This window comes from Patagioenas fasciata, chromosome 8, assembly GCF_037038585.1.
Source record: "Patagioenas fasciata isolate bPatFas1 chromosome 8, bPatFas1.hap1, whole genome shotgun sequence".
Lineage (NCBI taxonomy): Eukaryota > Metazoa > Chordata > Aves > Columbiformes > Columbidae > Patagioenas > Patagioenas fasciata.
The window spans coordinates 17,474,231-17,501,907 of NC_092527.1; the positions used below are offsets into that span (position 1 = coordinate 17,474,231).

Genomic DNA, 27,677 nt, shown 5'->3' on the forward strand with positions numbered 1-27,677 from the left:
AGCTGCAGCACAATTCTTGTGGCGACTAAAGTTGAACAGTCTTTATGGACTTCCCCTAACTACCGGTTACATTCAGTTGTTGTCAGTGTGATGTCTGAGAATATATTCCCTTTGGAGATTTACTTAGAGTTTCCAATCACTTTAGTACCTTCAAGTGCAATTGCTTTCTGTATCCTCTCAGCCCCTGCTGAAAACAGTACATTCTGAACCCTTACATTGGTTGTATATACAACATATCATCCTTCTGGCCCTTATGTTACAGCCAGAGTCTACAGTTCATGCTTTGGTACATCATTCTCCCTGGAGTCATATTTTTAGATAATCTTAAAAATTATTCCAGAGCCAAACTAACTCTAACCAGATAAAGGAAAAGGAAAGAAGACTCCATCCATCTCAGCCTATCTAACTAACCTGTGATGCCCGTAGATACTATGGTGATGGTTGCTATAGGGATCCCTAGGCTAAATCCTGTATGAATGGTATCCATCTGAGTTAGCCTGAGGTTAGGTAGTGACAAGAGAAAAGCTTAATGCATCGGTGAACTGTATGACTACTGGTAAGAGTGCTCTTATACAACTGCACTCAGTATTGTGCTGTTTTGACTGTATTGTACTCTGTCAAATGCACCAGCTTCTTCCCCCTCCCTCCTGCTGCTCTGCAGCAAGCAGATAAATGACTGCTTTCAAAGCAGCGCTACGTCTATCCTGCTATTGTCACAGAGGATGTTGTGGCAGAAGGAAAGAAACAAAACCCATCTCTTCTAATTAGAGACAAAATATATATTTATCATACGTAGGCTGACGAAATATTCAGGCTGCAAGTTAGGCTATAAAATAAGCAGAAAACATTGCTAAATATACTGTGTAGATTTCTCAAGAAGATTTCCAGTACGGTGTAAGACATCACTCTGGGGGATAGGTTGCTTTTCTTTTAAGGCATAGAATGCAATGTTTTCCCTTAAGCACAAGAGGACTATATAGAGAAGAAAATTAAACATATGTCACAGCCATCAGTGACTCTTTCTTTTGGGGGAGTGGATGTTACAGGGGAGGAGGAGGAAGCTGTGGGCAAGGTCAGTTTTACATCTACAGTTTGATGGAAATGCCATCTTTACTTGCAAGAACATCATGCAGACATTTCTCCTTCAGCTCTCTTCACCTGACAGACACAGTGTAGGGCTCAGTGCTGTTGTTCCTTCAGTCATTCCTGTGTCCCACTGCTGTCTGCTTGGAGACATGCAGCAGCATGGCTTCCTCCAAGCACTTCTCAGTTTGGTGCTCATCACTGTCAGAAATCACTCAGACACTGGAGGGGGGCAGTTCTCTGCCCACCCTGTGCCACCATCCCTCCAGTCACGTACAGTCCCAGGTGCAGAGGACTTTGTATGGTCAGATCGTCTGCTGTCCCCATCAGCGCTATCTTCCATACTCTAGCAGCTCTGGCTTTGTGTGTTTGGCTTTACTACCCAGATTAAGAGAGTGTGTCATTGTCACTGTAGCTGTGGGGGTTTGTACAATCAAACAATGCAAACGACTGAGTTTGGATCCAAGATCATTCTGTTTCCCTTGGGGCTACTGCTGAAGACTCTTCCTCTTGACATGAACTAGGGTTGCAGCAAGAACTCATAACAAGCCCTCCAGGGATACAGCTGAAAGTAGAGTTATCCTGCTTGAAAGTTATTATTAGAAATTCTTCATCAAGATTCATGTTAGGGGGAGAAGATGGCACCAGCCAGGCAGTGAACATGACTGGTTTGCCACAGTGTAAACATGACATTGCTTGAGAAATTGGTGAACTCAGAGAGTTGGTGAGGTGGGCTCAACTCATTTTCCCACCTCCCCTGAGAATTCCCATTCCATCTTTTCTATGCTCCAGCTTGGTTTAAATGAATTGGTCTGACCAACTGGCTCACTCTTCCCAACTTGCACACAAGTGGTGGTAACCTTTTAGATACTTCTGCTTCCCATGTCCTCTCCAGCTAGAAGGTTTTTCTGTATTATGGGATTTGGCTTTGCAGTTCACCTGAAGCTGTCAAATCTGTGTCACATTTTATTCTGCACAAGTGGAGCTCCTCTCTCCTTCAGGTGAATCAACTTCCAAAAGTTTTAGTGGCTGAAACTCTGGGCTAGCTTCATCCAGTCAGTGCAAACTGTGGAGTACCACCTCTGTTTGGAAATTGCACATCTTTGTGGCTCTGCATCACCATGCCAGGCTGTGTGCTCTTAGGACACAGGCTGGGTTTTTGAGGGGTCCTGATGGGGCAGTTCAGTTGTCTTTGGCAGGAGCCAGCAGGATGCAGGACTTGCCTACCCATGTGCACACAGTGCTGTCTCTCACTAGCTCACAACGTGTGGCACAAAGCCCAAGGCTTCTTGCCACAAGAGTCCCTCTCTTAAGCTAGTCCTGCTGCAGGGTTTTTCCATTATGACTGAAAGAATACCCAAGCTTGTCAATCTATTTTAAGAAAATCTGTGTCCGTCTTGTGACCAGAGCTGGAGGGATTATACAACTAAGCTTCTTAGCTGTCTCTCACCATGGGCTGGAGAGCAGAGGGCTCTGAGTAGTCAGACGCGTTCTAATTTTATGCAGCATGAAGAAAGAGAGCCAATCTAGGCGGTAAGGAATGCATCGTTTGCTGAAAACAATGTCATATCTGCTTTCATTCACAGGGAGCCAATGCTAAATTCAACCTCCGTCTTGTTGGACCTGGTGGCATCTTCCGAGTGGTTCCTCAAACTGTCCTGAATGAGGCTCAGGTTACAATAATAGTGGAAAATTCTGCTTCCATTGACTATGAAAAATTCAAGGTGTTAACCTTCAAGGTACATCTGCTTTCTGAGTCCACTCTGCCTGTGCATATGATATGTGTACGATGGCCTATGTATCTGATGCAATTTATCTTCTTAATACACCTGGAGCTCTCTGATGCGTTGTCAGTGTCATTATATTCCATGTAAAGGAAATTCATTTCTGTCCATGGTTCATGAACTTCCAAAGGTTTAATGAATGCATCTGTGGACTAATTTAGTCCAGTCAGTGCAAAATGTTGAGTATTATCTCTATATGGAAACGGCACATGTTGGTGGCTCTGAGTCCTTCTAGACTGAACCCTAAGGATGTTATTTCTGATCTTACAATGCTAAATTAACAGGATGAAATCCTAATTTCTCTGGAGCCAGAACTTCACCTGCTTAGTCCTAAGTAATTTGGTTCATGATCATGCTTTTGAATGTTGGCTGGCTGAAGACCCCAGCTGACTGGAAGATAATATCCCAGAATTGCTCGCTGCCTTTGTCAGTGTACCTATATCTACCTGGCCTTTTGCAGGCTGGTCTGGGGCTATCTCACCCATGCTCCATGCCAGACATACAGGAACCAACTTTTATCCAAAAGCTGGACCCTTGCATTATCACATTCCCTGATGGATTCATTGGCTCATCAACAAGATAATTAAGTAGTCTGGTTTATGTCAGCTGCCTCTGAGCATGTGTGTAGATGATTCAGTTCTGTCTGCAAAGAATGGTGTAGGCAATCCATGTAATAATTTTAAAAAAAAAATGGCAAAACTATCTAGCTGAGTATTAACCTATGGTAATTTTGATTTTGGGCAGAAAGTGGCATTTTTAGCACCATTCAGAAGTCAGCTTCCCGGATTTTGTTCTCACCCTTGCTGCATGTTTTGCTTTGTGTCCTTAGCACGTCATTTCACTGCAGTATGCTGCATGTCTCTTCTCGTAATGTTCCTTAATCATTTTGAGCTTCATAGGTTATAGATGCTACAAAAGTATGAGGCATCATTACTTCCATTAAAATGGAAGATTCTGAAAGGGCCATAAAGTGCTAGGAAACTAATTATAATAAGTGCACATTTATTCAGGTTAAACTACCGAAAGACCAGTAAAGAAGTTACACATGACCTCCTCATGAATACTGATAGAAATCAAAGTAGTTAATGTGATTGCTATGATGACTGAAAGAATTAATTACCAAGAAAAAGGATATATATTTTTTTAGCTTAAGCAGTTAATCACTTTACGGGGGATGGGGGGATGTGTATTAAATTATTTCTACTGGAGAAAGACCATAAGGGTTTGCTAAAAATGCTGAGCCTTTGTCTAGATTCCAAATGAAGAAGGTGCAGCTGGATGCTATGGCAGTTATATATGGCAGCAAATCTTTATAAAGACCTCATTGCCATCTCCATTTCCCTGAAAAGTTAAAATTGCTTCCTGTCCAGTTTTAGTCATCAATGTAGTCATTCTGATTAGAATTTTGGATTAAATATACTCTTATTTCTGTTTAATATGTATCCCACAGCAGCTTTGAGATGATATCTTCAGTTTTTCTTTTCTGTAAGCAATGATTCCTCTCCTCTGGTCTGTTATTGAGCAGCAAAATGCAAGAGAGGAATTAAAACTAATTTCACTAGAAGATGCACTGAAAAACTACCTGAAGCAAAAGCTACTAGAAAAAAATCTATGTTGCGTTTAGAACTGGCTCTTAAATGTAGTTTTCAGTCAGGACCTCCTTCTTTTTCAGGTGTCAAAGAGCTAGAGTGGGTTTTGCAAGGCATGGCTGCTGTAGTAGTTTGTATCCCTCCAGCCTGGCCTCACAGATCTCAAGTGCCTCTGCCACAGGGGCCAGACGTTGCTGTCCCACCTTGTCATGGGCTGAAATGCTTTGGGGGCCAAACCTCCTGCCTCCATCTCCTTCAGCTTAGAGCACATTCCACCTTGACAGGAGGCTGGACCTGCCCCTCACATTCTGCAGATTCTCACGTCACCTGCAGACCGGGACTGGGTGAGGCTGCAATTATCTCCAGTTGCCAAAATCAAACCCTATTTTAAAAATTTACCTGTCACTTTGAAAGACTACATCTCGGTTTGCTCTTCTGGCACTTGTATTAGTTGTTGATATGTAGTCCTGGGAAGTAATAGTTTTATGCTACTTTTTTCCCTCTCTGCATAAAACTAACAATGCAGCTCTGCAGGCAAGTAAGCTGGCAAAAATCCATCCCTGAAGGAAGACATTGTCAGCGTGTTGACATAGGTGGACTATGGCTGCTAAAAGAAGTGGGCATAAAAAGTGAATGTAGAAAACCAAGTAAAAATACTAAGCCTTTATAAGATCTTCTAAGATGAACTGATTCCAGCAGATTATTTCTGGATTATTTCACTGCAGACATTGCAATTTAGTTCTAGCTTCACATGCACAATAAGCAGTAAGGTTTTTATCTCTGTGCTGCTTTAGGAGCTGAGATTGTTCCTGTGCAGGTTTTTCCTGATGTTTGTACGACTGTCCCTTGAAAAATTTCTTTTGCCATACTCCCAAACACAAAAATTAGCACAGAAACTCAGTGACCAAACTTCCCTTTTAGACCAGATGTGTCCTTCAGTAATTACAAGCAATCCTTTGAGATTAATTTCTTCAAGAACCCTTTCACTGTTTATTTCCAACCACTATTAATGCTCACACAGTAGGAACAGCTGGAAGAGGTGATACTGAGAAGTCTTCTTTCCATGGCTTGATTGCCCATTGCAAGTATGCACCAACAAGCCACAGCTGCACACTGACCCAGCTCATTATCTCCCTGTTCAGAGCTGTCTGGTCCAACAAGGCTAAAATGCACCGATGTGCCATAGGTAGTGGAAGAAAGCTCCTTTAAGAAGCAATAATAGCTGCTGCTTAGTAATTTCCTGGTTTTTTCCTTCTTAGCTTCTTGCAATAGAAGTGAACACACCAGAGAAATTCAGCTCGACAGCTGATGTGGTGATACGCTTGCTGGATACCAATGACAACGTACCAAAGTTCTCTTCCGACTACTACATCGCCAGGATCCCTGAGAACTCCCCGGGAGGCTCAAACGTAGTTGCTGTTACAGTAAGTTTCAGTCTTCTTTTAAGTAATGCCCTCTGCTCTACGTGTCTGTGGCGACAGTTCGAGTACCTTAAAAATAGTGGACAGTGGCAAGCAGGAAGTCTTACTCACCATTCAGCTTCCAGCCTGAACTCCATTTCCTTTCCAGAATCAACAACAACAACAACAAAACACTTATGGGGAAAAAAAAAAAAAAAGGTTTGAGGCAACCATTTTTCAGAACAACAAATTTACTCTGTTTTTTAATTAAAGACCATTTGCTTTTAAGACAAATCACATGGTCTGTGAGTACTAAGAAAGCCCCAGTCAAGTCGGTGTCCATCAGGAAGATTCAGTTATGGCTAAATGGAATTGGATTTACTAGATTTTCTTGCTAAAGTACACATATGAAGAAAACAAGATGGCTGCTTAGTTGGTATAAGTCTCCTCCTCCTGGAAGAAGTATAGCTGCTAAAAGCATAATTAGTTAATGAAGGCAAGAATATAACATTAAAATTCTTAGAGCTGGGAGAGAAAAATCCCTATGTAAGTATATTCTCACAGTGGGAAAGAATATGCCTATAGATTTTCTAATATCTCACATTTTCTTAGGAAGAAAGTCAGGGTATTGCATGGGCCCTACATGCTGGAGAAGCATTTTCAGCCATTGACGTGAGCTGTATCTCTTTAGTGCAGCTCCTAGGAGTGGAAAGAGCTCTCATGCCACAAAGCCGAGAAAGCTCCTGGCCGTGTGGGGCTCAATGGGTGATGGAAGTCACCTTGCAGAGGCCTCAGGGGTAAGGATGGTGGAGGCAGGATGGCAGAGATCTCCAGCACAGCCTGACTACATGTCAGAAAGAAAATTAAATCATCACAATAAGAAAGTGCTGAAGGCAAATCTTAGGGATTGGGGAAAGAAAGCAAGTGGAACATGAACAATACAGAAAAGGCTATTAGAGGAAACCAATAGGAAATCTGTAGAAAATAGAGACTCACAAAACATACTATCTTTACAGCAAGAGGAATTTAAAATATCTAGGAGGTGGACAGGAAAAAAAGAAAGCAACAAAACCAGTTATTCTGAGCCAAGGTACACAGAACAGCATAGCTGAGGAGTCCATGTGAAATTTACTGTCATGTGATGTCAACTCAGTACTTGACCCAGATTCACAAATATACTTGACAAACTGAGATACTCCAAGTACTCAGGATGGCAATTCTGGCAGAAGTCCCAGGGATGGAAATGTTTTAGGAACAGTTAGGCAGTCCTAAAGTAGCCTGTGGTCAAAATTATGGAGTGAGAGAAGCTGACAAGCTCATGTCAAAGAACAAAAAACCCCACCTATCAGCAGGGTTGCAGGTGTGTTACATTAACCATGCAGGAATCAGACATTGTTCCAGTTTTTGAATATTTAAACAGGAAGACTAATGAAGCAACCACTTCTGCCGTGAGTTTTAATGGCCAAATTCAACGGTATAGTATAGCATCTCCTCACAGCTACCAGAAAAGCGGGAGCTTATGGAAATAGCTGTAACCAAATCAATAGATTTCCTAGTCCTGAGCTAAGAAAGGAAGCCAACAAGAGTCTGGAACAAAGACATCATCTGGTGTAGTATCTGCATTACTAAAAGTCACACAGGCACAAGAGTGATTAAAATATAAACAAAGCTGAAATATTGTCTATAGATTGAAACATTTGTTATACGTTACTTTAAATTGAATCAATTAAACAAGCAGAGGCTTAAAAAATTCTCTGTATGACATACATAATTTTGTCTAGGGAATATACATTAATATTTATCTGATAATTAGGAAAGCTCGAGAGTGGGCAGTTTGTTCGTGCCACTGAGAGTAGCTTCATCTCTATTAAAGGAAGGATGTGTTAAATGTCGATAGCTGGAGCCATCTAGTGGCTTTGTCCCTGCGAGAGCCCGGGCACCAGCCTGGCCTGAGGACACAGGCGGCTTCTCAGCAGCTTCCCTGGGACAGACAGTGGTGTTTCCTTGTGTGAGACTTTGCAGTTTTCTAGGGGCACGTTTGTTTATGTGATTTCCTCCTAAAAATGTGATGGCAAAAACAGGGGAAAGCATTTGGGTTTCTACATAGCCTGTTATTGAAAGAAAAATGGAGAATTTTTTTTCAAATTTAGTAAAGGATGACTCTCTTATTTTGTTTTCTTAAGGCTACAGATCCAGATTCAGGACTTTGGGGAGAAGTCAAGTACTCCATCTATGGAACTGGAGCAGATCTGTAAGTAAAAAACAAACAAACAAACAAAAAACAAAAACAACAACAAAAATACCAGAGCCTACATATCTCTAAGCAGAGTTTTAAAGGCACTAAAAAAACAAACAAACAAACAAACAAACCCCACACCAAAACAGGCTCATTCTTGACCTCCTCATTTCCAAGGACATTTATGCCATGTTCCTTGTAAGTTCTGTGAAAAAACAAAACAAAACAAAACAAAACAAAACCAAAAAATTATAGTGTGATCATTACACATCTGCTTCATGAACCCGTGGAATTTTACCCAGAAGCCCTCGAAGAGACATAAGGCAGCTGAAGTACCAATACAGAGGATCTTTTAAATTACCATTTGAAAAACACTTGTAAGAGAAACTGGTGGTTTTGGTCTGGTTGTTGTGCAAAGTCAATTCTGGAGAAAAAAAAACCCTTCCCATTCCGTATAGCTGTACAAATAGTTCTGTTTAAACTCTTGTCAGAATAAATCAAAGACAACAAGATTTTCAAGAATATAAACTTTAGCTTTGGAGGTCAGCTGCATTGGGTGTTCAAAGTATTTTATGTATTTAAACCTAATAGTCCTGTATCAGGGAAGAAGGTAACCTGATGCTTACTTGATTTTGTAATGATGTCCAACTCCCTCTCCCTGTCTTTGGGGACGGTGCTGAGGTAAGAACATCCTTAACACCGGTTTTTCCCATGTGGCTTCCCTCCCAGCAGCTGTCTTGGCCCACTGGTCGTGGCTCCCAGCCATGGCTACCATCACCTGCCATCACAGACAGTACTGCTGGAACCTGCAGCTCCTGGACACGGTGGGGCTGCAGGGCAGAATACTGGAAATGAATGAGCTCTTCAGGCACTCATCCCCAGAATCCATTTTTCTCCATACATTATCCACCTGGAGTTAAAGCTGAACTCTTCCTTTTAAGGTGAAAGCCATTTAAGAGGCACAATCAAAGTCCAAAATCCAAGATGTTAAGGGTGAATCTCTTCTGTAGCCAGAAGGATACACATATGTGAGCATTTTCAGGATGGATTATTTTGAGCTCTTCACTAAATCCTTAAGCCAGCTGCTAACTGCGCAGAGACAAGCAGGCAAAGGTCATGTCATGCAGGCAGACCTCTTAGGTTTAATATGTAGCAGCTGGTGCAAAGAAGCTTGTGAAGGTTGTTGATGAAGGATTTAGAAAAAAAAATGTGAGTGCAACTTTATTCTGATTGGAATTATGGGGATGCTCATACTCACTGTTGTTATGCTGTTGAATGCAGAATTTAAGCTATGAAGGCTATTTTTTTCTTTTGTGAGTATGGGTGTTTTTTCTTTCCTTTGTGCCAGAATGGCATGGCTCTGCAAGGCTGGCTCAGTCTCCGAGCCCTGGGACCTCCAGATCTGCTGAACGCAGAGCCTGATGCAAATTTGAGAGTTTCAATTAGAGGCATCACTCTTTCTGTCTCAGGGGTTCCATCAGTGGATATGCAGTTGCCTTGACAGAAAGATGAGTTATACTGGAGTAAGAGGAACACTGTGTTAACTGTTGAAGATAAAACCATTACACTGGTAATCGACATCCAAGCTGGCAGCGGGAGTGGGGTGCACTGCTGTAATCTCTTCACATCTCAGTGCTTCTGTTCTTGCACTAAAATGAGGGTGATGAGAGTCCTCTCTGCGTGGTTAAACTGGGTTGGGTGCCAAGGAGACACTCAGCATGGGCACTGTTTCCTACCAAGAGTCTGCACAGCTCTGTCTACCTCCAGGTCTTGACTTTCATCAACACTTGTGTTCAACAGGGTAATGAAAACAATGGAAGATTCTGGGTTTCAAAGTGCCCCTTTTATAATCACTCTCAGTTGCAGTCACAGTTGGAATACAGAAAACATTTTGTTATCCTGTACGTTACTTAAAGGGTATATAAAACCTTATATCTGTTAAAAACCCTACTGCTTGGAGCCTACACTGGCAGTCCATTTTAAAAAGACACTGGGTTGGTATTTTCTCTATAAATCCAAGCTTTTGGCTGACACTTTTGACAACGTCTTAGTAATTAGAAATATGTAGAACTGAACTTGGTACAGATAAATCTGAACACCCACTCCATCCCAGGGCCAGTCTATGGAAAAGTGATTATTTTTGGAGGAGATAATTTGTCCTGCACTTTGGGGGATTTGAGAGCAGCCATTTTTCTTACCCATTCTGAGAAGCAAAGAGCTTAAATATGATATGCAGTATGCTTCCCTTAGCTATTGAGGTGATATCAATCAATCTTAATATATGCAGGACATGATCTAATACATTGCAGTTATAAACTGGAAAAAAAAACAAAAAAACAACAGTTCCTTAATGTTTTAATGCAAAGAAATCACTCTGAGAGAAGGCCATCACACTGAGCATTTACTGAGGACAAAGGCTTTAACAGAAAATGCACCTGAAATGCACAATAGATAGAAAAATACCAGACACTGTTAGTTCTCTGGCTTTCAAGCCTAAAGGAACTAGCAAAAATATGTAGACAGGAGTGAGGTGAAGAGTTCCAGTCTTTGGGCACAACTTTTCAATGTTTAGAGCCAACCTTTGCTCCAGGCTGTAAACACACATTAAGTAACCAAAAAACTCAACAGTCTTTCCATGCTTCTTTTCCAGGTTCCTAATCCACCCATCAACAGGTATAATTTACACCCAGCCCTGGGCTGTATTAGATGCTGAAGTAAACTCGAAGTATAATTTCTATGTGAAGGCAGAGGACACAGATGGGAAGTACAGCTTGGCTGAAGTGTTTATCACTGTGCTAGATGTCAACGACCACTCGCCAGAGTTCAATGAAAACATCCAGGAAAAGACGATGATCATCGGGTCACCAGTGAAGATAGAGGTGAGAGATGACACAGTGTGTTGCGAAGTGCTTTGGAAAAGCTCCAGCTCTGCCTTTTATTGCTCAGGGATCATGATGAATGCCTGAAAGTTGGCTTTTCCTGGGGTTTTATTTTGTACATCCATTTGTATGTAACAAATGGATTAAAGCACGGAATGATACTATTTACAGACTGCTGAGAAGGAGAAACAAATTCTATAGGCAAAAGATAAAGTTCTGTTACAGCATTTGAACCATCAGCTGGTAGAAGACCCTGGATTATACAGTGATCATAAGAAGCACAAATAAGACGAGTGAATGAAAGTGCAGGGTTTTGAATACTTAACCTTCCTGCCATGGCTTTGTGCTCAAACATACAACTCGTTTCCCTTTGCTTTGCAGAATTGTATTCATTGATCCAGTGTGGAACAAGAGGTTAAAAAATGCAATAACAATTGACAGGCTAAAGAGCAGAATATCCTGTGTTACAGATATTTGGATGCATACAGTGAAGCGTGATTACACAGCACCTAACGTTAGTAGAATAAATACCACAGCACAAAAATCAAGGCACCTATAGTTCTCTATTCACTTCAGACTTGTCCCCCACACTGTGTGAGAAACTCCCCAGCAGTGCACTGTTTGCATCCTACAGATAGGTTATGGTTCAGTTTTTCCTCTGATTTTATTTAATCTCAAATATAAATCACGTATACAAAAAGAGCTCTAGTCCTGCTGTTTGTCTCTAGAAAATGTAGCATAGCTGATACCAGAAAAGGGGAAATTGTTTCCAAGATGAAACAAAAACAGCCCAGTCATCTCACAGCATGGGTATTATTGGAAGTGAACATTCAGAAACTTCTAGTGTTTTGTCTTCAGGCAAAGACACAAACAATAACATCCATGTTCTTTACACTTCCCCTACCAGGCTATAGATCAAGATGCAGAAGAACCCAACAACATTGTGGATTATTCCATCATGCAAGCAGATCCAGCAAATGTATTTGATATAGACCAAAGCACTGGGGAAATCAAGCTGAAATCCTATATCCGTTCCCTGGACATCATCCACAACATCACAAAGAACAAAGACTGCATATGGTCACTGGTGGTGCAGGCCAAAGACCGAGGCTCCCCGTCCTTCAGTACCACAGCAGTTTTGAAGATTGATATCACAGAGGAGGTAAGCAAACATTTTAGTAAAATCCTTATGTGAGATGATCCTTGAGAGGCACCAAAAAGTAGTCACTGCTTGCTTCATTTCTCAGACTACTTTAAAAATGCTTCAGGAGTTGAAATGAACAGCCAAAAAGTTGCCAGCCATTGTTTCTCCTTTCTTGCTAGCTCTGTTTTGTAGAGTGTTTCTAGAGCCTTGTGGTGAAGCTGGATTCTACAGCCATAAATGTAACAGACCTTTCAATCAGAGAAATTGCATAGGTACAAAGGTAGGAGCTTAATGGGGTTGGGAGATGAGTTTCTTGCATTTGATTGTTAGAGTTCTATGCAAATTAAGGAATATAGACTCCTGCGAGTAAAGGTAAATCCTGACAGCTGAATTTCTACTTTTTTATTTTATTCAGAATTAAAAAACCAATCTTTTTCCCCTACAAAAAGTGAATGGAAAGGGGGTGAGAGTGAAATTTATCAGACCAGTTTTGCAAATCAACCTAAGTGACATAGGAATAATGATACAACTTTATAGAAATGCTTTAAGGTCCACAGAATTTTGGATGCGGGTTTAGTAATTGCAGTATTGTTAGCAGATGAATCAACAAGACTCTAAAAAATAGCACACATAGGTTGAGAGTTTCCTGTTAGGCCCAGTTTTATGTCAACCAAAGAACAAGCAGTGATTTATGGTGAGCAGCACATGCTTGCATGATTCTTATTTATTGTAACCGCCTTGCCATGCCTTTAAATAGGTACCCACAGGGAGGAAATGGGCTTTAAACTAGATGAGAAACGCATCATTAGACTGACAGTCTCTGGACCACACACATATTGGGCAAAGATGCAAATCTCTTCCTACAGGGAGCAGCTGGCCTTCTCTTTGGTCAAAGTGCATGCACTTCTCCTTTATCTATGGCAGGCTTTTTCTGTTCTCTCCATCCCCTGTTATTCCACTGATACTCCTTACCAGGTGCAGGTATGTGATACCCTGCAGCCTGCCCGCCCCTCCCAGGGGAACCAGTAACCTCTCTGTTCGTGTGCGGGGCTGAGGGGTGTCGAGGGGAGCGAGAGTGCCCTGCATCTCCTCTGCTGGGGGACATGGTTTATCCCTGAACCAGCTGATGTTTTGGGATAAAGAGTTTCCTGGATTTTCTTCTAGTGCATGAAGCAACGTCAGCACCTGATGAAAGGAGGAGTCTCCTAAAAAGTCCCTTGTGATTCCTTTAAACCCCCACCCCAGGACTACAGATTTGGCACAAGGTGAGGGAGAGCCCCTCCTGGTAAAGTGTAAAGGGAAACAGAGAAGGCTGGGAAGACACGGATTCCCCTCTGACACTGTTATTCACTTCTTCCCATGCTCTTCTGCTTGCCAAGTCCCAACAAAGAGGCCAAGACAGCAACAGCATCTTCTTTCTTCACTTGAGTACATCTTTTCAGCAGAATCCACACTCCTAATCTGACATCACATCCTCCATAAACTTCCGTACATTCCTCCGTTACTTCTTCTATTGCTTGCAATTATTTGCGGGATGTTTTTTGTCGTTGTCGGTTTGGGTTTTTTTTGGTTTTGGGTTTGTTGGTTTTTTGGTTTTTTTTCAAGAGCATCACATCTCCTTGCAAAAACCACTCTCAAATTTCAGCTTCCTTGTGAGTGAGTGCAGTGTCAGTGTTCAAACCCTTGGTCACTCCTTATGTCCCAGAGACAGCACAGCCCCTGCTAATTCTGTGAAGAAGGCAATCTCTTGGTATAGGGGCAGCACGTACACGCACACCCTCAGAAGCTGTTCAACATGTACATTTCATCCCTCTGTGCTCCAACTGTACAAAGTCTCTTTTAGTTAGCTTTTTGGTGGGCATTTAATGTGCTACTGATTTTGGATAAAGAGGATATTTTTGAATGCATCCTCTAGAGGTTTCCTGCAGTGTTAATCACACCAAGTAATTAAACAGGCATATTTTCTGATTAACATTTACCATTGCAATTAGCACAAGGCTGTGCCCTTCGAGATCGATGCCTTGTGGCTAAGTTCAGCAGTATTGCACATCAAAAGGACCTTTTGCTCTTGGAATCATACAGGGATAAAAAATTCCAGAGGCCTTTTAATTTAACTGAGGCTGGTTTTATGGAAACTGGTATTGAGTGGCATCTGTTAATCTCCTATCGTCTCCCAACAGAATCAGAAACACATGCTGAAAAACCCGTTCTTTTTTCACCCTTATGTCTCACACAAAAATCTCTTCCTGCTGCCCAAGATTTTAATGGAAAGCTGATTCCCACTCCCGATCTTGAGGCTGGGATGGGGGAATCCCTCTTCCTCTTCATGACTCCACAGAGGTTCTGCAAGTATCTGGGGGCGTTTATTTACACCTCTTGGTGGACTGAGGCTTAAGTCCACATTTAGCAGCATAATCTATGGTTCTTAATAGCTTTGGCCACTCATTTAGACTTCTAAATATAGCTGCTGAGTCTCAGTTTTAGAGTCCCCTAATTGAAAGCTTCAACAAATACCTTCTGTGAATTAATGTGGATATCTTCTCCTCTCACACTAACTCTGCAGCCTGGGAAGCTGTGGTTGCTGATGGCACTGAACATCCTTTGCCACATTTGCAGAGCAGTTAGCCTCTTCTTTCCACAGTTACATGGACCTTTAAAAATATTGTTCAGAGAAGGCTGGTTTGATTTTAGAAGTCTTACTGCATGCTCATGTTTGTTTTGCAAAGTGATGTAAATGCAGCCTTCATGTATGGTGATAGCACCGCTTTTTGGGATAAGCACTGGAGGGGGCAGCTTGTGTTCTGCTTCAGATCAGGAGTTACTTCTGAAGCAAATCTCCTGATCATCCCCACATACTGTGGGATAGCTCAGATAACTCCAGGCACACAAAGCGGACTTCTTTCAGTCGAAAATGTGTTTGAGGAGCACACCTAGCATGCTTTGGCATTAGCAGGCAGCCTGCCCCTGCAACCAGCCTAGACCAATCTCAAGCAAAACCCCAGAAATGCTGAATGTGTAGAACTGGGCTCCTCAGAACCAGCTAGTTCATTGTACAGATCCATTTGCTCAAGTCGACGCAGCCCAAGTTGTCTGTAATCTCTGATAGCCTGGGTTCTTAACAGCTTCACCTACTTACTTAGTCTTCTAAATATAGCTGGTGAGCCTTAGCTGGTCTCGTGGCTGAACAGCTCAACCACGCAATCCCGTAGTGTCCAACTTGTGGATACACTGCCCACTGGTTCTGCTCACTCCACTATGAAAGGCTCTTGAGAAGCTGCGGAGGTGTGGATGTCTGCACACTGTAAACTGTTGCAGCAGGAGAGAGAAGAAGAGAGGAAATAAATCACCATTTCAGTAGCAAAGAGAGACATGGGCATCCTCTTTGGTAAACTCAGGTTTCTGAGGAGGAAGCCAAGGAGGAAGGATGGCAGGAACAAGCCCCTTGTGCTGCAGAGGGGTATCTTCTGCAGCCCGCCCTCCAGGTACGCAGTCTGAACGCATCTGTTTACATTGAAACTGCACAGTGCTGCGTCTTATGAAACCATCTTCAAAAGCATGTATCAATGTTGGAGCCTCGCCAAAGCTGGGGAGCCCCAGTGACCACTGGACACTTGAACAACCTGCAGGCCTTGGGCTGAGGAGCTTCTCTGCAGGGGACAGTCACCAGGGTTCTGTAAGGGACCAAACATGCCCATTAAATAAAAAATAGGTGATGACATCTTTTAATCCAAGCAGTTGTTTTAATCCTTTAAGTTGTATTCTTGTCCCAGGATTGGACTTCTCCTTTCTTGGAGCTGATAGAAACAGCTTAGCTGCTTCCAAACTTCTGCCGTGGCTCTGTAACCCTATAATTGTCCCCAACTCTTCTCTGGGCCAGTGCACATTATAACTGTCAAGTCAGAGCAGAAAAACAGCAGAGCATTATCTTTTGTGAGCAGTGGTATTTTAACTCCTTTGGTGGCCATTGAGAGTGTGTTTCTTCCAGATTTTGGCCCACAGAGATATGACAGTGCTTCCCATAGCAGATTTCATTTCTTTTTATTTTGTATTTTATTTTGTGTACAAGAAAAATCAGTACTCTTCAAAATGTAGCATGACTCTTAGGAAGAAACAACAGCTAAATAAATTGCATAGTGGCACTGTTTGTGGACCCAGTTCTGAGACACTGTTGGTAGTCAATACAATGACTTGAAGGTGTTTTGAACATGCAGGGTAGTGCTGAGAGCCAAAGCGCTTCAACTGCAGTGTCCAAATCTCCCAGGCTTTCACTGCTCAGGCCTCCCTTGCCCTGGTCTGTGTGTTAACTGACTGGGCCACTGTGATGGCACAGACAAGATCACAAAGCTTTTTTGTGACAAAGGCACTTTACATAAGCAGACATTATACAAGAGTTGTTACCCAAGGCTGGTTTCAGGCAAAGTTTTGTATAGGACAGACTCAGTAACGAGAATGCAGGCTGAAACAGCTAACTATTAATGGTATTAGTTTTGGTATTAATCACCTCTTCATAACTGGAAGCTCTGAATAGGTGTCAAATTTGGTGAGACAAGGGGGAGTTGAACAAAGCTCAGTTCTGAAACTCCTCATATCATTTCCACCATTTTTTACTCCTGCAACTGTTACGCACTGGCAACACAGAGACGTACTTGTGGCTAATCCCATTTATTCAAGGTTTTCAAACAGCTGGTCAAATAACTGTTACTGAGATATAGCATCTTCTTAAGTGTATGTCATCTTTTTCCTTGTGTTGATCCTATACTATTTAGCCATCAGTGCCTTCCTACAAATTAGATGTTGACTGCACTCATAACAAGTGGACTTATTTCAGGTCATGTACTACTTACTCACGTTTATCTCACACTTAATTCATTAGACTTTCACATGAAGTAAGCCAGGGTTGAATTTCTGTCATCTGATGGGGTTTAAATACACAAAATCCATGTAATGCAGAACAGCAAAGGTGATGTGAATCCAAGTTCCTCCAAAGTACTGGGCTGCTCTGCTTTTGGCTTCTAGCTTAAGTCCATTCCTAAGTAATTAATAGAAAATCTCTTTGCACAGAAAAATTATTAATATTGTTTGCTACCTGTAAGGTAACGTGGTCCACGAGATTCAATAGCATTTCTTTACCCATTTCTCTTTGGCAATAGGAAGCATTCAGGGTAGCGGAAGAGGGTCTTGGATAATATGTCTGAGGTAGGTTGTGAAAATACAGAAGTGAAGACAATGGGGTGTAAATTAATGAGTTTATATTCACTAAGTTTAGGGATTTGATGTAAAAATAGTGTTCCTGTGTAACACATGACAAGAGATAACTCTGAAGCATCCTTTAAGGATATTCTTAGTCATCTCCCTCTACAGACTGGGGAGGGTAAAGATATGAGCATCCTCGTGTAGAGTCATACAGGGAAGTCCATCTGATCTTACTTTAAATATCTAAAAGTCAGAGGTTCCAGTCCAAGCTAGTCACAAGGTTCTCCTGATACTCTCTGTCTTTGATAGCTATTTTAGCATGTAATGACTACCACTCTGGAGGTGTCATTTTGTCCCCATTGACTAAAAGGTGGGAGCTTAGACCACTGACTAAAAATGCAGATAACCTGTTACTATACATGCCAAGTTGGGTGATGATTCCCTCCTGGAGTCAAGGTCAGCGGAGTGGGGCACGGTGGGTAGCCCTGTCTCTCCACAGCCACACGTAGCTTTATGACCAGCTCTTGGTAAACAAACTTGCTCATGAATGTGCCATTTCTGAATGAACTCCTGGACCTGCACAACACTGAGACCCTTGCAGAAGCTTGTATTCATCATGAACTTATCTTGGAAATGTAGTCCAAAGCTGGAATAAGCCATGATTAAACATGATCTGTGTGCTGTGCTGATACCCTTTGTTCCTGTTCAGCCAAGTGTTTATATGTGCTTCCAAACTTCTTTTAGTGTTTCTGGATTAAGCTCCATGTCATTGCAACTGTCTCCTCTCCTGTGCCTAGTTCAACACTTAGCTCCCTTTATTTTACATGCTTTCTATCCTGTACACATTTTACCCTAGTTCTCTATTTGTATTTACAATAGATACTGGCCTATTTAAAATATAACTACGTGAGGGTTGACCATTTCTCTTATTTTTGATATTTCCAGATCAAGAACAGGGTAAAATCCTATATTTTAGGCCTCAAGAAGCGTCCATGGACAATATTTGGAATTTGCACGAGTGGCGTCCTTTCCACCATTTCTGTAACAATGGTGATCTCCACCATCATGTACTGGAAAAGTGTGAAAAGATCCAGGCTCCATCCACAGGGCAAAATCCGCAAAATTATACGGGGACGTCCAAGACACACAGTGTGCTAAACTGCAAAGTGAACTGGCCACTCATTTGTCCTTAATATGCCATATGTAGCTTCTGTTACTGCTTATTTCATTTCTAAAAACAAAGCTCTTTAGCTCTACTCATGAACCCTACCTCAAAGAGTTTTGTTATGTCTGTAAAAGAGTACTTGAAAACAGAATGCAGCACAGACCTGCTAGCTACTCATTTCTACACTGTAATTTTATAAAGTGAAGTTTTCTCATAGTCTTTTTAATGCCATGTTTAGTAATAGTCCTATAAACTGCATCACCGTATCATCTGCAACTGTTTTTTAAAGATCATTTTCTAGTCATAAACTGTTTGGGTTCAGCAGTATTATTCCTAGGAAATTAACTCTAAAATGTAGTACAACAATACAGCTGCAGATCCTGGAGCCAGTTATTTTCTTGCTCTGTTCTTGCAAGTTAAACAAACGCTATGGTAACACACAGGAATCCGCCCTAATTTGGCAGTAATATTTGGCTTATATTTTGTGTTCAGCAGCTGTCCATCTCACAATACCGTAATGCTTACTAAGTCACCTGCTCCATTCAAATTCTCCGAACCCGGACTGGCTCTTTGACTGTCATTTTTTTAAGAGACAACTTCCATTAGTCAGCCCTGCTTGTTAACATATTTTGGACAAATGAAAGTTCTAGCTCACTGTCTGTCCCATAGAGTAAGTCACGTGTTTTCTTTGTACTCTTTTACAGACTCTTCACAAAGGGCCTATGGCCGCCTTTTTGATGCAAACTAAAGATAACCCAATGAAAGCCTTAGGAGTGCTAGCTGGTGTCATGGGCATAATGGTGCTGATAACTATCATGATCTCTACTGCCATGTTCTGGCGCAATAAGCGGTCCAACAAAATCATGCCGGTAAGACGGATCATAAAAAAGAGACAGACCCCACAGTCCCGGACAGTCAGGATGGAGTGGCTGAAGTTCAAGAGGCCCAGCAATGCTGCAGAGAAGTTTGTCGTTGAGGATGATGCCCAGAGCCTACACAACGAGAACAGCAACAACAATGTCCAGGCTGCCCCCATGCCACCGACTGCCCCCTCGCCCCCGCCGCCCCCCATCCTGGCTCACAGAGGAGATGCCCCAGGGTGGCGGGTGCCAACTGTGTCTGGCTCCCTCACTCCCAAATTTATAAACAAGCAGCTGAAGAACAGAGGTCATGGCAGTGCTCACAACGCCCTTGTGTCAGAGCTCAAAATGAAGTTTGAGAAGAGGAATGCAGCTATTGGTGACCCCCACATCTAGGTGCCCTTGGCAGCCCCCAGATACTGCGGGCTGCGGCTGTGCATGGATATATTTATGTGCTGTGGTCTTCCTCATGTTTGTCAGCACTCTGTGAACTGAGAGCAGCTTCTCGCTGTGATAGCCACCCCTCACCTTCTCCAAGTATTACATGGTACAGAGTCCCCCCACCCATAGCAAACGCTGTCCTCTGTGCCTGGTTGTGACTGCAGTTCCTTCATCTTATGTCCCAATGCTGGTCCCTCCCTGCAGACATCTGACCAAGGTGCTGAGCACCTTTGCGCTGGCCACAGTCTCTCCAAGTGAACGGGGTTCAGGTTGTTCCTGTTTTGGAGGTCCCTACCCAGAGTCCTGTTTTTTTAACAAGGTGCTCCGCAGCCAAGGCACTGGAGGATGCCACTTCTGACCTGATCTGGCAGGTGGGTTTCAGGTGTTCAGAAACCCATCACTTTAAATCCTAGACCCACTTTTGAAGATGTTGGCCTGGCTGTGGCACCAGCATTGAGTCGATGTGCAGGTTTCCTACAGCAATGACGCTGGACACTGCAAAAGGGTAGCACGTAGCTGGTACCTGCTGTCCTCAGTGGTACCTGGTGTCCTCAGGGCGCAACGTGCTTGGCAACATCTGATGGAGCGATATGCACCTTCATTCCCACAAGGTAAGAACGCAGGCTTGGAGAAGTTCATTTTTTCTACAGCTTATGCTGGGTTTTGCCAGAGCACATTGACATGATGCTGCACTTTGCTTCTGCTTTGGACTTGCCTGCTAATCAGAGAACGAGAGGTCACCTCAGCCTTCCCTAGACCAGCTGGGGCAAGACTGGAGTGCAGAAATTCAATACCAGCGCTCGCTTGATACGGCCTCCTTCTGACACCATGTCCGTTAACGAGGGGGGTCTCGCAGGTGAAGGCCATGATTAAAGCAGCAGGGAAGACAAGGTAAAACCAAGAGAAAAATGATAAGTGAAAAGTATAGACAAGTGCTGGAAAGTTGCATGTGTTTGTCAGTGAAGTGTCTGGAAAGATCATTTGGTTTTGTACACTGCTAGCAGGAGGTGATGGGGAATGTATTTCATCACTCCTCCTGCTGGCTTGCTCCAGGGACTCATGAGAATATTTCCATAAAATATTCTGGTTTGTCCTGTCAGTATTTTTGAGCAAATTATGCAACAGTTAAGAGTGGGGAGAGGACTTGGGGGGCAGCAGACACTTTTTTTTCCTGCGAAAAGGCACTGAAGGCAAAGCACTTTTTTTCACTGGATCCTACCCCACAGTTTCTCCCTAATGTTAGTTCCTGAGGACGTCTTTTTCAGCTGGGACTGGCTGTTACCCATCCCCTGGGGAGAAAGGCAGCATGTACTGAGCTGGCTGGGGAGCAACACCCTGCACCCTCTGGCTGAGCCCTGGCCCTGCTGGGCACCCATGCTGTCATGGGTCAGCACCATGAACATCAAGATGGGGAGCAAACCCTACAGGATGGAACCCTCTTATTTCAAGGGGGTCATGAGACTCTTCTCCAACTGTCATTTCAGGGTCCCGGCTGGGGGACATGGCAGCAGCACTGCTCCCACAGCTTCTCCTGCCACATCTCTTGTTTCCTCCACTGTTCTTTTGCTTATCCCTCCTCCTGGCGCTGCATGGCATGAGGTCCAGGGTCTTGTGTTGTTTGTGGTCACCTCGTCCTTGTCCTCTGGCCGTGAGCCAGCGAGAGGGAGGGGACGTGCGGCCCCCGGCCCCGTTGCTGGTGCCTGCATGAGCACACACCTGCTGCTGGTTGTGTCTCCACCAGGTTCTGCAATGTTTCCTGAGGTACCAAAAGTTTGTGATTTATTCCCTAGGCTTCTGTTTTCCCCATGTATTGAAGCCAGTATTTGATGTTCATTCTCCAATGATGAAAGCCTATAAAGACCATTTAGTTAAGTGAGATTTAACAGGAATTATAGGCTTACAGTCTTAGAGATTATATTTAAGAGGGAATAAAGATGTTTTATTACTATGTTGTGAAACTTTTTTCCAGTTACTCTGTATATCAAATTCAGGTGTTTGTTTGTTTGTTTTTTTGATAAATAAACCTGAAAAAGGTGATTCTCTGCATGGTGTGCTTCAGTTGGCAGTGGTGCCCTTTCGTTGCTTGTTATGTGACTGCATGAGCACAGGCAGCCCAACTGCTTTCCAGGATGACAAAATGGCCTCTTTTGTGGGCCATGAGCCAGGAGAGGGGCTGTGTGGTTTTTGGCCAACACCAGCCCGGAAGCAGGTGAGAAGCAGGATGCCATGGGGCACAGGGCACAGGCAGGGTCACAGGCAGGCCCTGGCCAAGCACCCGCTGTGCTCTGCAGCCCACAGCAGCATGGCCCCGGGGGCAGAAAGGCTCCTGTCAAGGTGGCAGGTTTAGATTGATGCCAACGCTCACTGGGTACGTGATTTATTATGAATTTTCTACACATGAAGATGGGATGTTCTGTCTTTCCATGGCTGTATTCTTACTGTAATTCAGCAGGTCTCTCTACAGTCTCACTTTTCTGTTGTACCTCCATGTTGACTGGGGCGGGAGAAGGCCAGTTACAGGCACTGGTTTGCTTTTCACTCACCCTTGTACACAGTCCCCGGCTGGTCCTCAGCCAGCCTGAGCCTGTATGCACCATCTCCCCATGAGTTTCTCCAGAACTCAGATGTCTCCTCACTTGGCCAGCTGCTTCTGCCCCTTCCTCTCCGCTCCAGACCCCCTGCAGACAAACTCCGGAGCTCCTTGGCATTCAGGTTTCTTTCCAATTTTTAACTGTACAAGAATTAGAAATGAAGCAGAAGATACCTGTGTATTCTGAAAATCCACAAGGTTTATTACTTTGACACTAAAAGAGTGACAAGACTAGGAACCCCCTTGAAGTATAACACCAAATCAGCATTGACAAAACAGGTCTCTGTTCAAAAGCTGTGCAGTTACAGCAGAAGGAGGTGCTGGGGGAGGAAATGTGGGGCCTGAGGAGACACGGCACAGAAAACACGCATGGAAAAAAGGAGGAAAAAAAAAAAAAAACAAAACAACAAACAACAACAACAAAATACAACTAGAAAGCTGAACTGCCATATAGTGAAGCTCACATTAGGCTTTATCTCCGCTTGCAGGTGACGTTTCTACTCTAGTTTTTTTCTTTTTGAGGTGGACTATAACAACACATAGGAGAAGGGCTGCAGGTCTATCAGCTACGTGCTTTGGTTGTGCTGGAAAGTATGACGCTAAAAAAAAGAAAAAGAAAATAAGTCACATGTTGTCAGACACCTGAGGAACACAGCATGAGCTGCTTGGTGAGTAGGAGCTGTTTGCTTTTACACACATATTTTGGGCTTTTTGCCTCTAGAAAGGAGGCAAGCTTTGGATGCAAAGCAGCAGGATGGGCAGGTGGACAGTCTGCATTTGGGGTAGGTGCCTGGCTTGCACCTTCAGCTCCCAAACCCTGGCTCCACCAGCCCCTCTTGCCCCAGCCACTTGTCCCTCCTGCCTGGTTCAGGTTGAGTGTCCCTGTACCTTCTGTGTCACCCTGCAGCCATTGCACCATCCTGGAATAGAGGAGTCAAGTGGTAGGGGAGGGTGGAAGGGAAAACAGCAGTTGAGTGTTTGCCTGCAAAAGACAAACTGTTCATTTTTCAACAGCTCTTGTTCTTAACTTTCAAAATAGTATATTAACACAACATTTGTGTGGCAATAGGTGCTAGATGTGTGTGTGCACCGCATATGTGTGTGCATGTGTGCGTTAGTCTTAGAGAAAGAGAGAAGGAGTGTGTTAGTGTGAAGCTAAAATTGTTCTCTAAGATATGGTTGGACACAAGTAAAAGATCCCTCCTCCCCTGCCCCTCCAAGCCACCCCTGCCCCTGCTGGGTGAGATAAAGACACACCTGTGTGTGTGAACATGAGGAGACCTTTGGCCTTTTGCTACATGCCTTGCTATTGGTTTTGGTTTGGTGGGTTGTTGGGTTTTTTTTGTTAATGTTTATTTTCTTGTGTATTTGTGTGCATTGCTCCGTGGCAGTGCTGCAGGGCAGCTTGGGGGATGTGGGAGCACCGCATGGCCTGGGCGCCCCCATTCCCAGGGCTCCCCAATCCTGCTGCGAATCCTGGTTGTGCTCCCTGCTGTGCCTCAAGTCTTTGCAGCCCGGAGCCTTCCTTGCATGATCCTTTAAGAAAACCAGCACGTACCAAGGCTCAAGGTCAGCTGTAGCCGGACTAGTAGAGGTCAGCGCTGTTCCTGTGGGGTGGCCGGGTCTTGCCAGGCTCCTCACGGGCCGGGGGCTGCCGGGTGCCACGGCCGCCCTCATGGCGGCAGAGCCCATCCTCACTGCCGGCAGGCAGGCTGTCCAGTGTACTCTCCTTGCTGCCAGCAGCCTGTGCCTGGCCACCACGGCGCCGGCGGGGACAGGCGCCGGAGCAGCGGGCCAGGCAGCCAGGGCGCGCCTCAGCTGTGCAGGCATACATGCCAGCAGGCACAGCCAGCACCATGGCGCAGACAATGACGATAATGTGGATGAGCTTCTCACGCTGCTCCAGCTGGCTGACATCATTGCCCGTGACGAAGACAACGCACTGGCCCTTGCGGGGCGCCTGGTTGCGCACGGCCACGCAGACCTCGTACTTGGTGGCGGGCAGCAGGTTGGTCACCGAGTAGGTGTTGACGCCAGGGCCAATGTAGATGGTGTCCTTCTGGGCGGCATCGTAGCGGCCTACCAGGAGGGTGTACCAGGTCTCACCTGGATCTGCTGCTGCAGCTGCTGCTGCAAACCACTCCAAGGTGATGCCATAGACTGTCTGCTTGGCGATGCGCACTTCTACGTGCGTGCCTGGCTCAGCAGGGGCGATGGGGGCCCAGCCCGGGGGGGTGGTGGGTGCCCACGAGGCTCCCACGTGGAGGGTGATTGCCACTGAGGTGTTGCCCAAGAAGTTGGCAGCCGTGCAGGTGTAGATGCCGGCATCCCCTGGCCGTGCTGCCGGGATAAGCAGCTCTGAGCGGACGGTCTCCTCGCTGATGGGCTCCGTGGACACTGCAGGCAAAAAAATTGTCAGGCTTACAAGTCTCAGGCCAAAAGAGGCATGTGGAGCAAGGAAGCATTGGGCTGGAAGTGAGATACAGCTTTAAGAACAGTACAGAACAGTGCAGAAACACCTTGTCGCTCATCCAAACAAGGGCATATGGCTGTGGTCGAGAAAAACCTGTATGTACTTAATGCAGCATGTGCTTGTGGCAAGATACACAAGTGCTGCTACAGTGCTGCATTTAAAGCGAATATCAGTCCAGGATTAAGGACTAATGCTATCTTATTTAGCTGGCTGCCTTATTAGGAACACATAGAACCTGTGTAGTGCCCATGTGCATTACAAGCTTACCTGATGAAAATAGCAACTTGTCCTATTGAAGGCTCTTAGTAAAAATAAATGTGAGGTCAGCTGAGTGTAGGAGCTGAGCTGGATGGAGAGGAAGCAGAAAAAGCTTCATATTAAGAGACCCTCAATAATTAATACAAATAAGCAAAGTTTATGGACAATGACAACCATTGTTTTTGTTGTAGAATGTGAATGGACAGAAGCAAGAGGGCTGCAGGACTTTGTGGTTGTGTGGGTATTACTTGAGAAAACATATGGGAATGGTATAGAAGTATACAAGTGTATATGTGTGTGCACGCTCCTACAAACACACGTATGTACAAATATAATTATATAGAGAGCGTGTGCATATATATATGTAGTACATAATATTATAGTGTAAATATATATGAATTTATATACCTAGATCACTATATATGTATGACTGGTGTGTTATTAATAGTTCTTACATCATGTGTCATGATAGAAGAGCTATTACTAAATAAAAATAATTGTGTAAAAATGAGGCTGTGCTCCTTTCATCTTTGACTGATATCCTGCATGATGCAGCTCTTCTCATGCTGGTCAGATGCACTTAAACATGTAGGATGAGTAAGATTATTTGGATTATTCCACCACAATAACTGTGACGCTCTAAAGGGGCAGAGTGCTGGTGTGACTGTTGTGGCCTGAAGACCTATGTAAATAGACTATCAGAACATGAATTTTTAATAAAAATAAACTTAAAAAAATAGGCTTTACTTACCATTAAATGCCCTTAAAAGTTTGAGTGCGTAGGTCCACCAGACGGCTGGGGAAGGGCTGCCTTGCACAAAGCAGGTCAGGGTGATGTTCAGCCCCACTGGGACTGTCAGGTTGGTGTCGAGGGCTGAGGTCAGGGGTTTCATGCAGCTGTTGAGCTCCACTTCATGAAAAAACTTCCCTGCCCTGAATTTTGGCCTTGAGCATGTTAAATAGGAATTCATCAAAATAATAGGTGGGCCAACCGACTTGATAAACTGGACAAATCCCCGCAGGCGACAGTCGCAAATCCAGGGGTTGTCATGAAGGGCCAGGACTACGTTGGAAATAGCTTCTATCTGCCCCTCCGCCCTCTGGCTTCTCTGGTAGACAGGCCAGCTGTAGAAGACATCCCTGGATATGACAGTAAGCTGATTTGAGGATAGATCTAAATAGGTCAGGTTGGGCAGATAGCGGAGTGCATGTTCTGGAAGGACATCCAGCCGGTTGTGCTTCAGATCCAGGATTTTCAGAGCTGGGGTGTCTTGAAATGCTGTCCATGGCACTGAACTTAATTTGTTCCCTTGCAAGCGTAGCTCCTTCAGAGCCGGCAGATATTCCAGGCTCTTGATGTGCATCACCGTGATATTGTTAAAATTGAGCCAGAGATACTCCAAGGCACTAACATTCTCAAAAGACCCACGAGGCAATTCTGTTAGGTGAGAATTTTCTATTCTAATTTTCCGGATGTCCTGAGGGATGTTTGCAGGGATCTGCCTCAGCAGTGCAGACATGCAGAGCAAACTCCTACGGAGGTAAAACAGAAAATTCTCCAGGTCGCACACCATGTTCATAGCTTAAAAAACCAGTTTCATATACAGGTCTGCAAGCACATGCATCATTATAAGTTATTGTATACAGGGCATGCATAAGCCATAAATACATCCTTCCCTGGGTTTTACACCCATTTTCCCACAAAAAATAACATAAAGTCATAAAAACTGCTACATATGCAACTACCTGTCTCAGGACAGTGAGAGAAAGCTCATTCTATGCTCAAACTAGTACTATTGAAATATTAGAGGAGGCACACCATGCCGAGCTGCTTTGTTGGTGCTACAACTAGGGTAACTAGTGTTCTTACCTTCCAAAGCTGTCTTGAGAACAAGAACATCCTGTGACACAAGACGAAACAGAAGGGTTTATCTTGTGGAAGGCCAGAAGAAGAAGAAAAATACGACAAATAGTGTCCATATTCTCCTTTAAGAAAGCAATGACCAGGGTTTGCACCAAACATACCAAGAGCCTCCAAGAGGCAAATCCTATTAGCTGTAATCTTCCTTGACGCAGAAATAAATCCTGCAGGGGACCCGACTCTCAAGAAGAGATGTAGTATGGTTCATAGCTTGTGTCGAAGTGCTAAAAATCACCCGAGACTACTACTCCTGGCATTTATTCTTTAGCTGCAGGGTTTCTGCCAGACATTTATTTGGTTGCCAATATGAAGATGGAACCAAACCCAGCTCTGTTCCCAAGCCCTTGTAAATAGTTAACCAGGCCTGTTTGTCATCTTAATCTCTCTTTTCTTCTCTTTTTTATTTTCTTTTTCTTCTCTTCTCTTCTCTTCTCTTCTCTTCTCTTCTCTTCTCTTCTCTTCTCTTCTCTTCTCTTCTCTTCTCTTCTCTCTTCTCTTCTCTTTTCTCTTCTCTTTTCTCTTCTCTTCTTCTCTCTCTTCTTCTCTTCTCTTCTCTTCTCTTCTCTTCTCTTCTCTTCTCTTCTCTTCTCTTCTCTTTTCTTTCTCTTCTCCTCTTTCTTCTCTCTCTTCTCTTCTCTTCTCTTCTCTTCTCTTCTCTTCT

The 27,677-nt window shown here is 43.9% G+C and overlaps 2 protein-coding genes across 4 annotated transcripts in view; one reads left to right on the plus strand and one right to left on the minus strand.

Annotated features, from left to right (window-relative positions):
- CDHR1 (cadherin related family member 1) overlaps positions 1-21,811 on the plus strand; it is a 45,964-nt gene extending 24,153 nt beyond the window's left edge. For 2 of the 3 annotated variants that reach the window (XM_065843740.2, XM_071811760.1), the window contains 6 exons: positions 2,670-2,822; positions 5,716-5,880; positions 8,040-8,107; positions 10,743-10,971; positions 11,879-12,133; positions 19,178-21,811. In XM_065843740.2, coding sequence (XP_065699812.1) covers positions 2,670-2,822; positions 5,716-5,880; positions 8,040-8,107; positions 10,743-10,971; positions 11,879-12,133; positions 19,178-19,729 — 1,422 coding nt within the window. In that variant the 3' untranslated portion in view covers positions 19,730-21,811. Of the gene's footprint in view, positions 1-2,669; positions 2,823-5,715; positions 5,881-8,039; positions 8,108-10,742; positions 10,972-11,878; positions 12,134-18,253 lie in introns of all 3 variants that reach the window. The other variant, XM_071811761.1, reaches the window with a different exon arrangement.
- Positions 21,812-22,554: 743 nt separating this feature from the next.
- Positions 22,555-27,367, minus strand: LRIT2 (leucine rich repeat, Ig-like and transmembrane domains 2). Its single transcript, XM_065842831.2, has 3 exons — positions 26,966-27,367; positions 25,847-26,628; positions 22,555-24,761 (listed from the first exon to the last, which is right to left on the minus strand). The coding sequence occupies exons 1-3, from the start codon at positions 27,073-27,075 to the stop codon at positions 23,950-23,952; spliced, it is 1,704 nt and encodes a 567-aa protein (XP_065698903.2). The 5' UTR covers positions 27,076-27,367; the 3' UTR covers positions 22,555-23,949.
- Positions 27,368-27,677: the final 310 nt, after the last annotated feature.

Excerpts from the sequence above, each read along its gene's own strand:
- LRIT2 (XM_065842831.2), bottom strand. The coding sequence starts at position 27,075 with ATGGACACTATTTGTCGTATTTTTCTTCTTCTTCTGGCCTTCCACAAG. Across the intron at positions 26,629-26,965 it reads TCTCAAGACAGCTTTGGAAG|GAGTTTGCTCTGCATGTCTG; the intron begins GTAAGAACACTA and ends TTACCTCCGTAG. Across the intron at positions 24,762-25,846 it reads ACTTTTAAGGGCATTTAATG|TGTCCACGGAGCCCATCAGC; the intron begins GTAAGTAAAGCC and ends TTTTGCCTGCAG.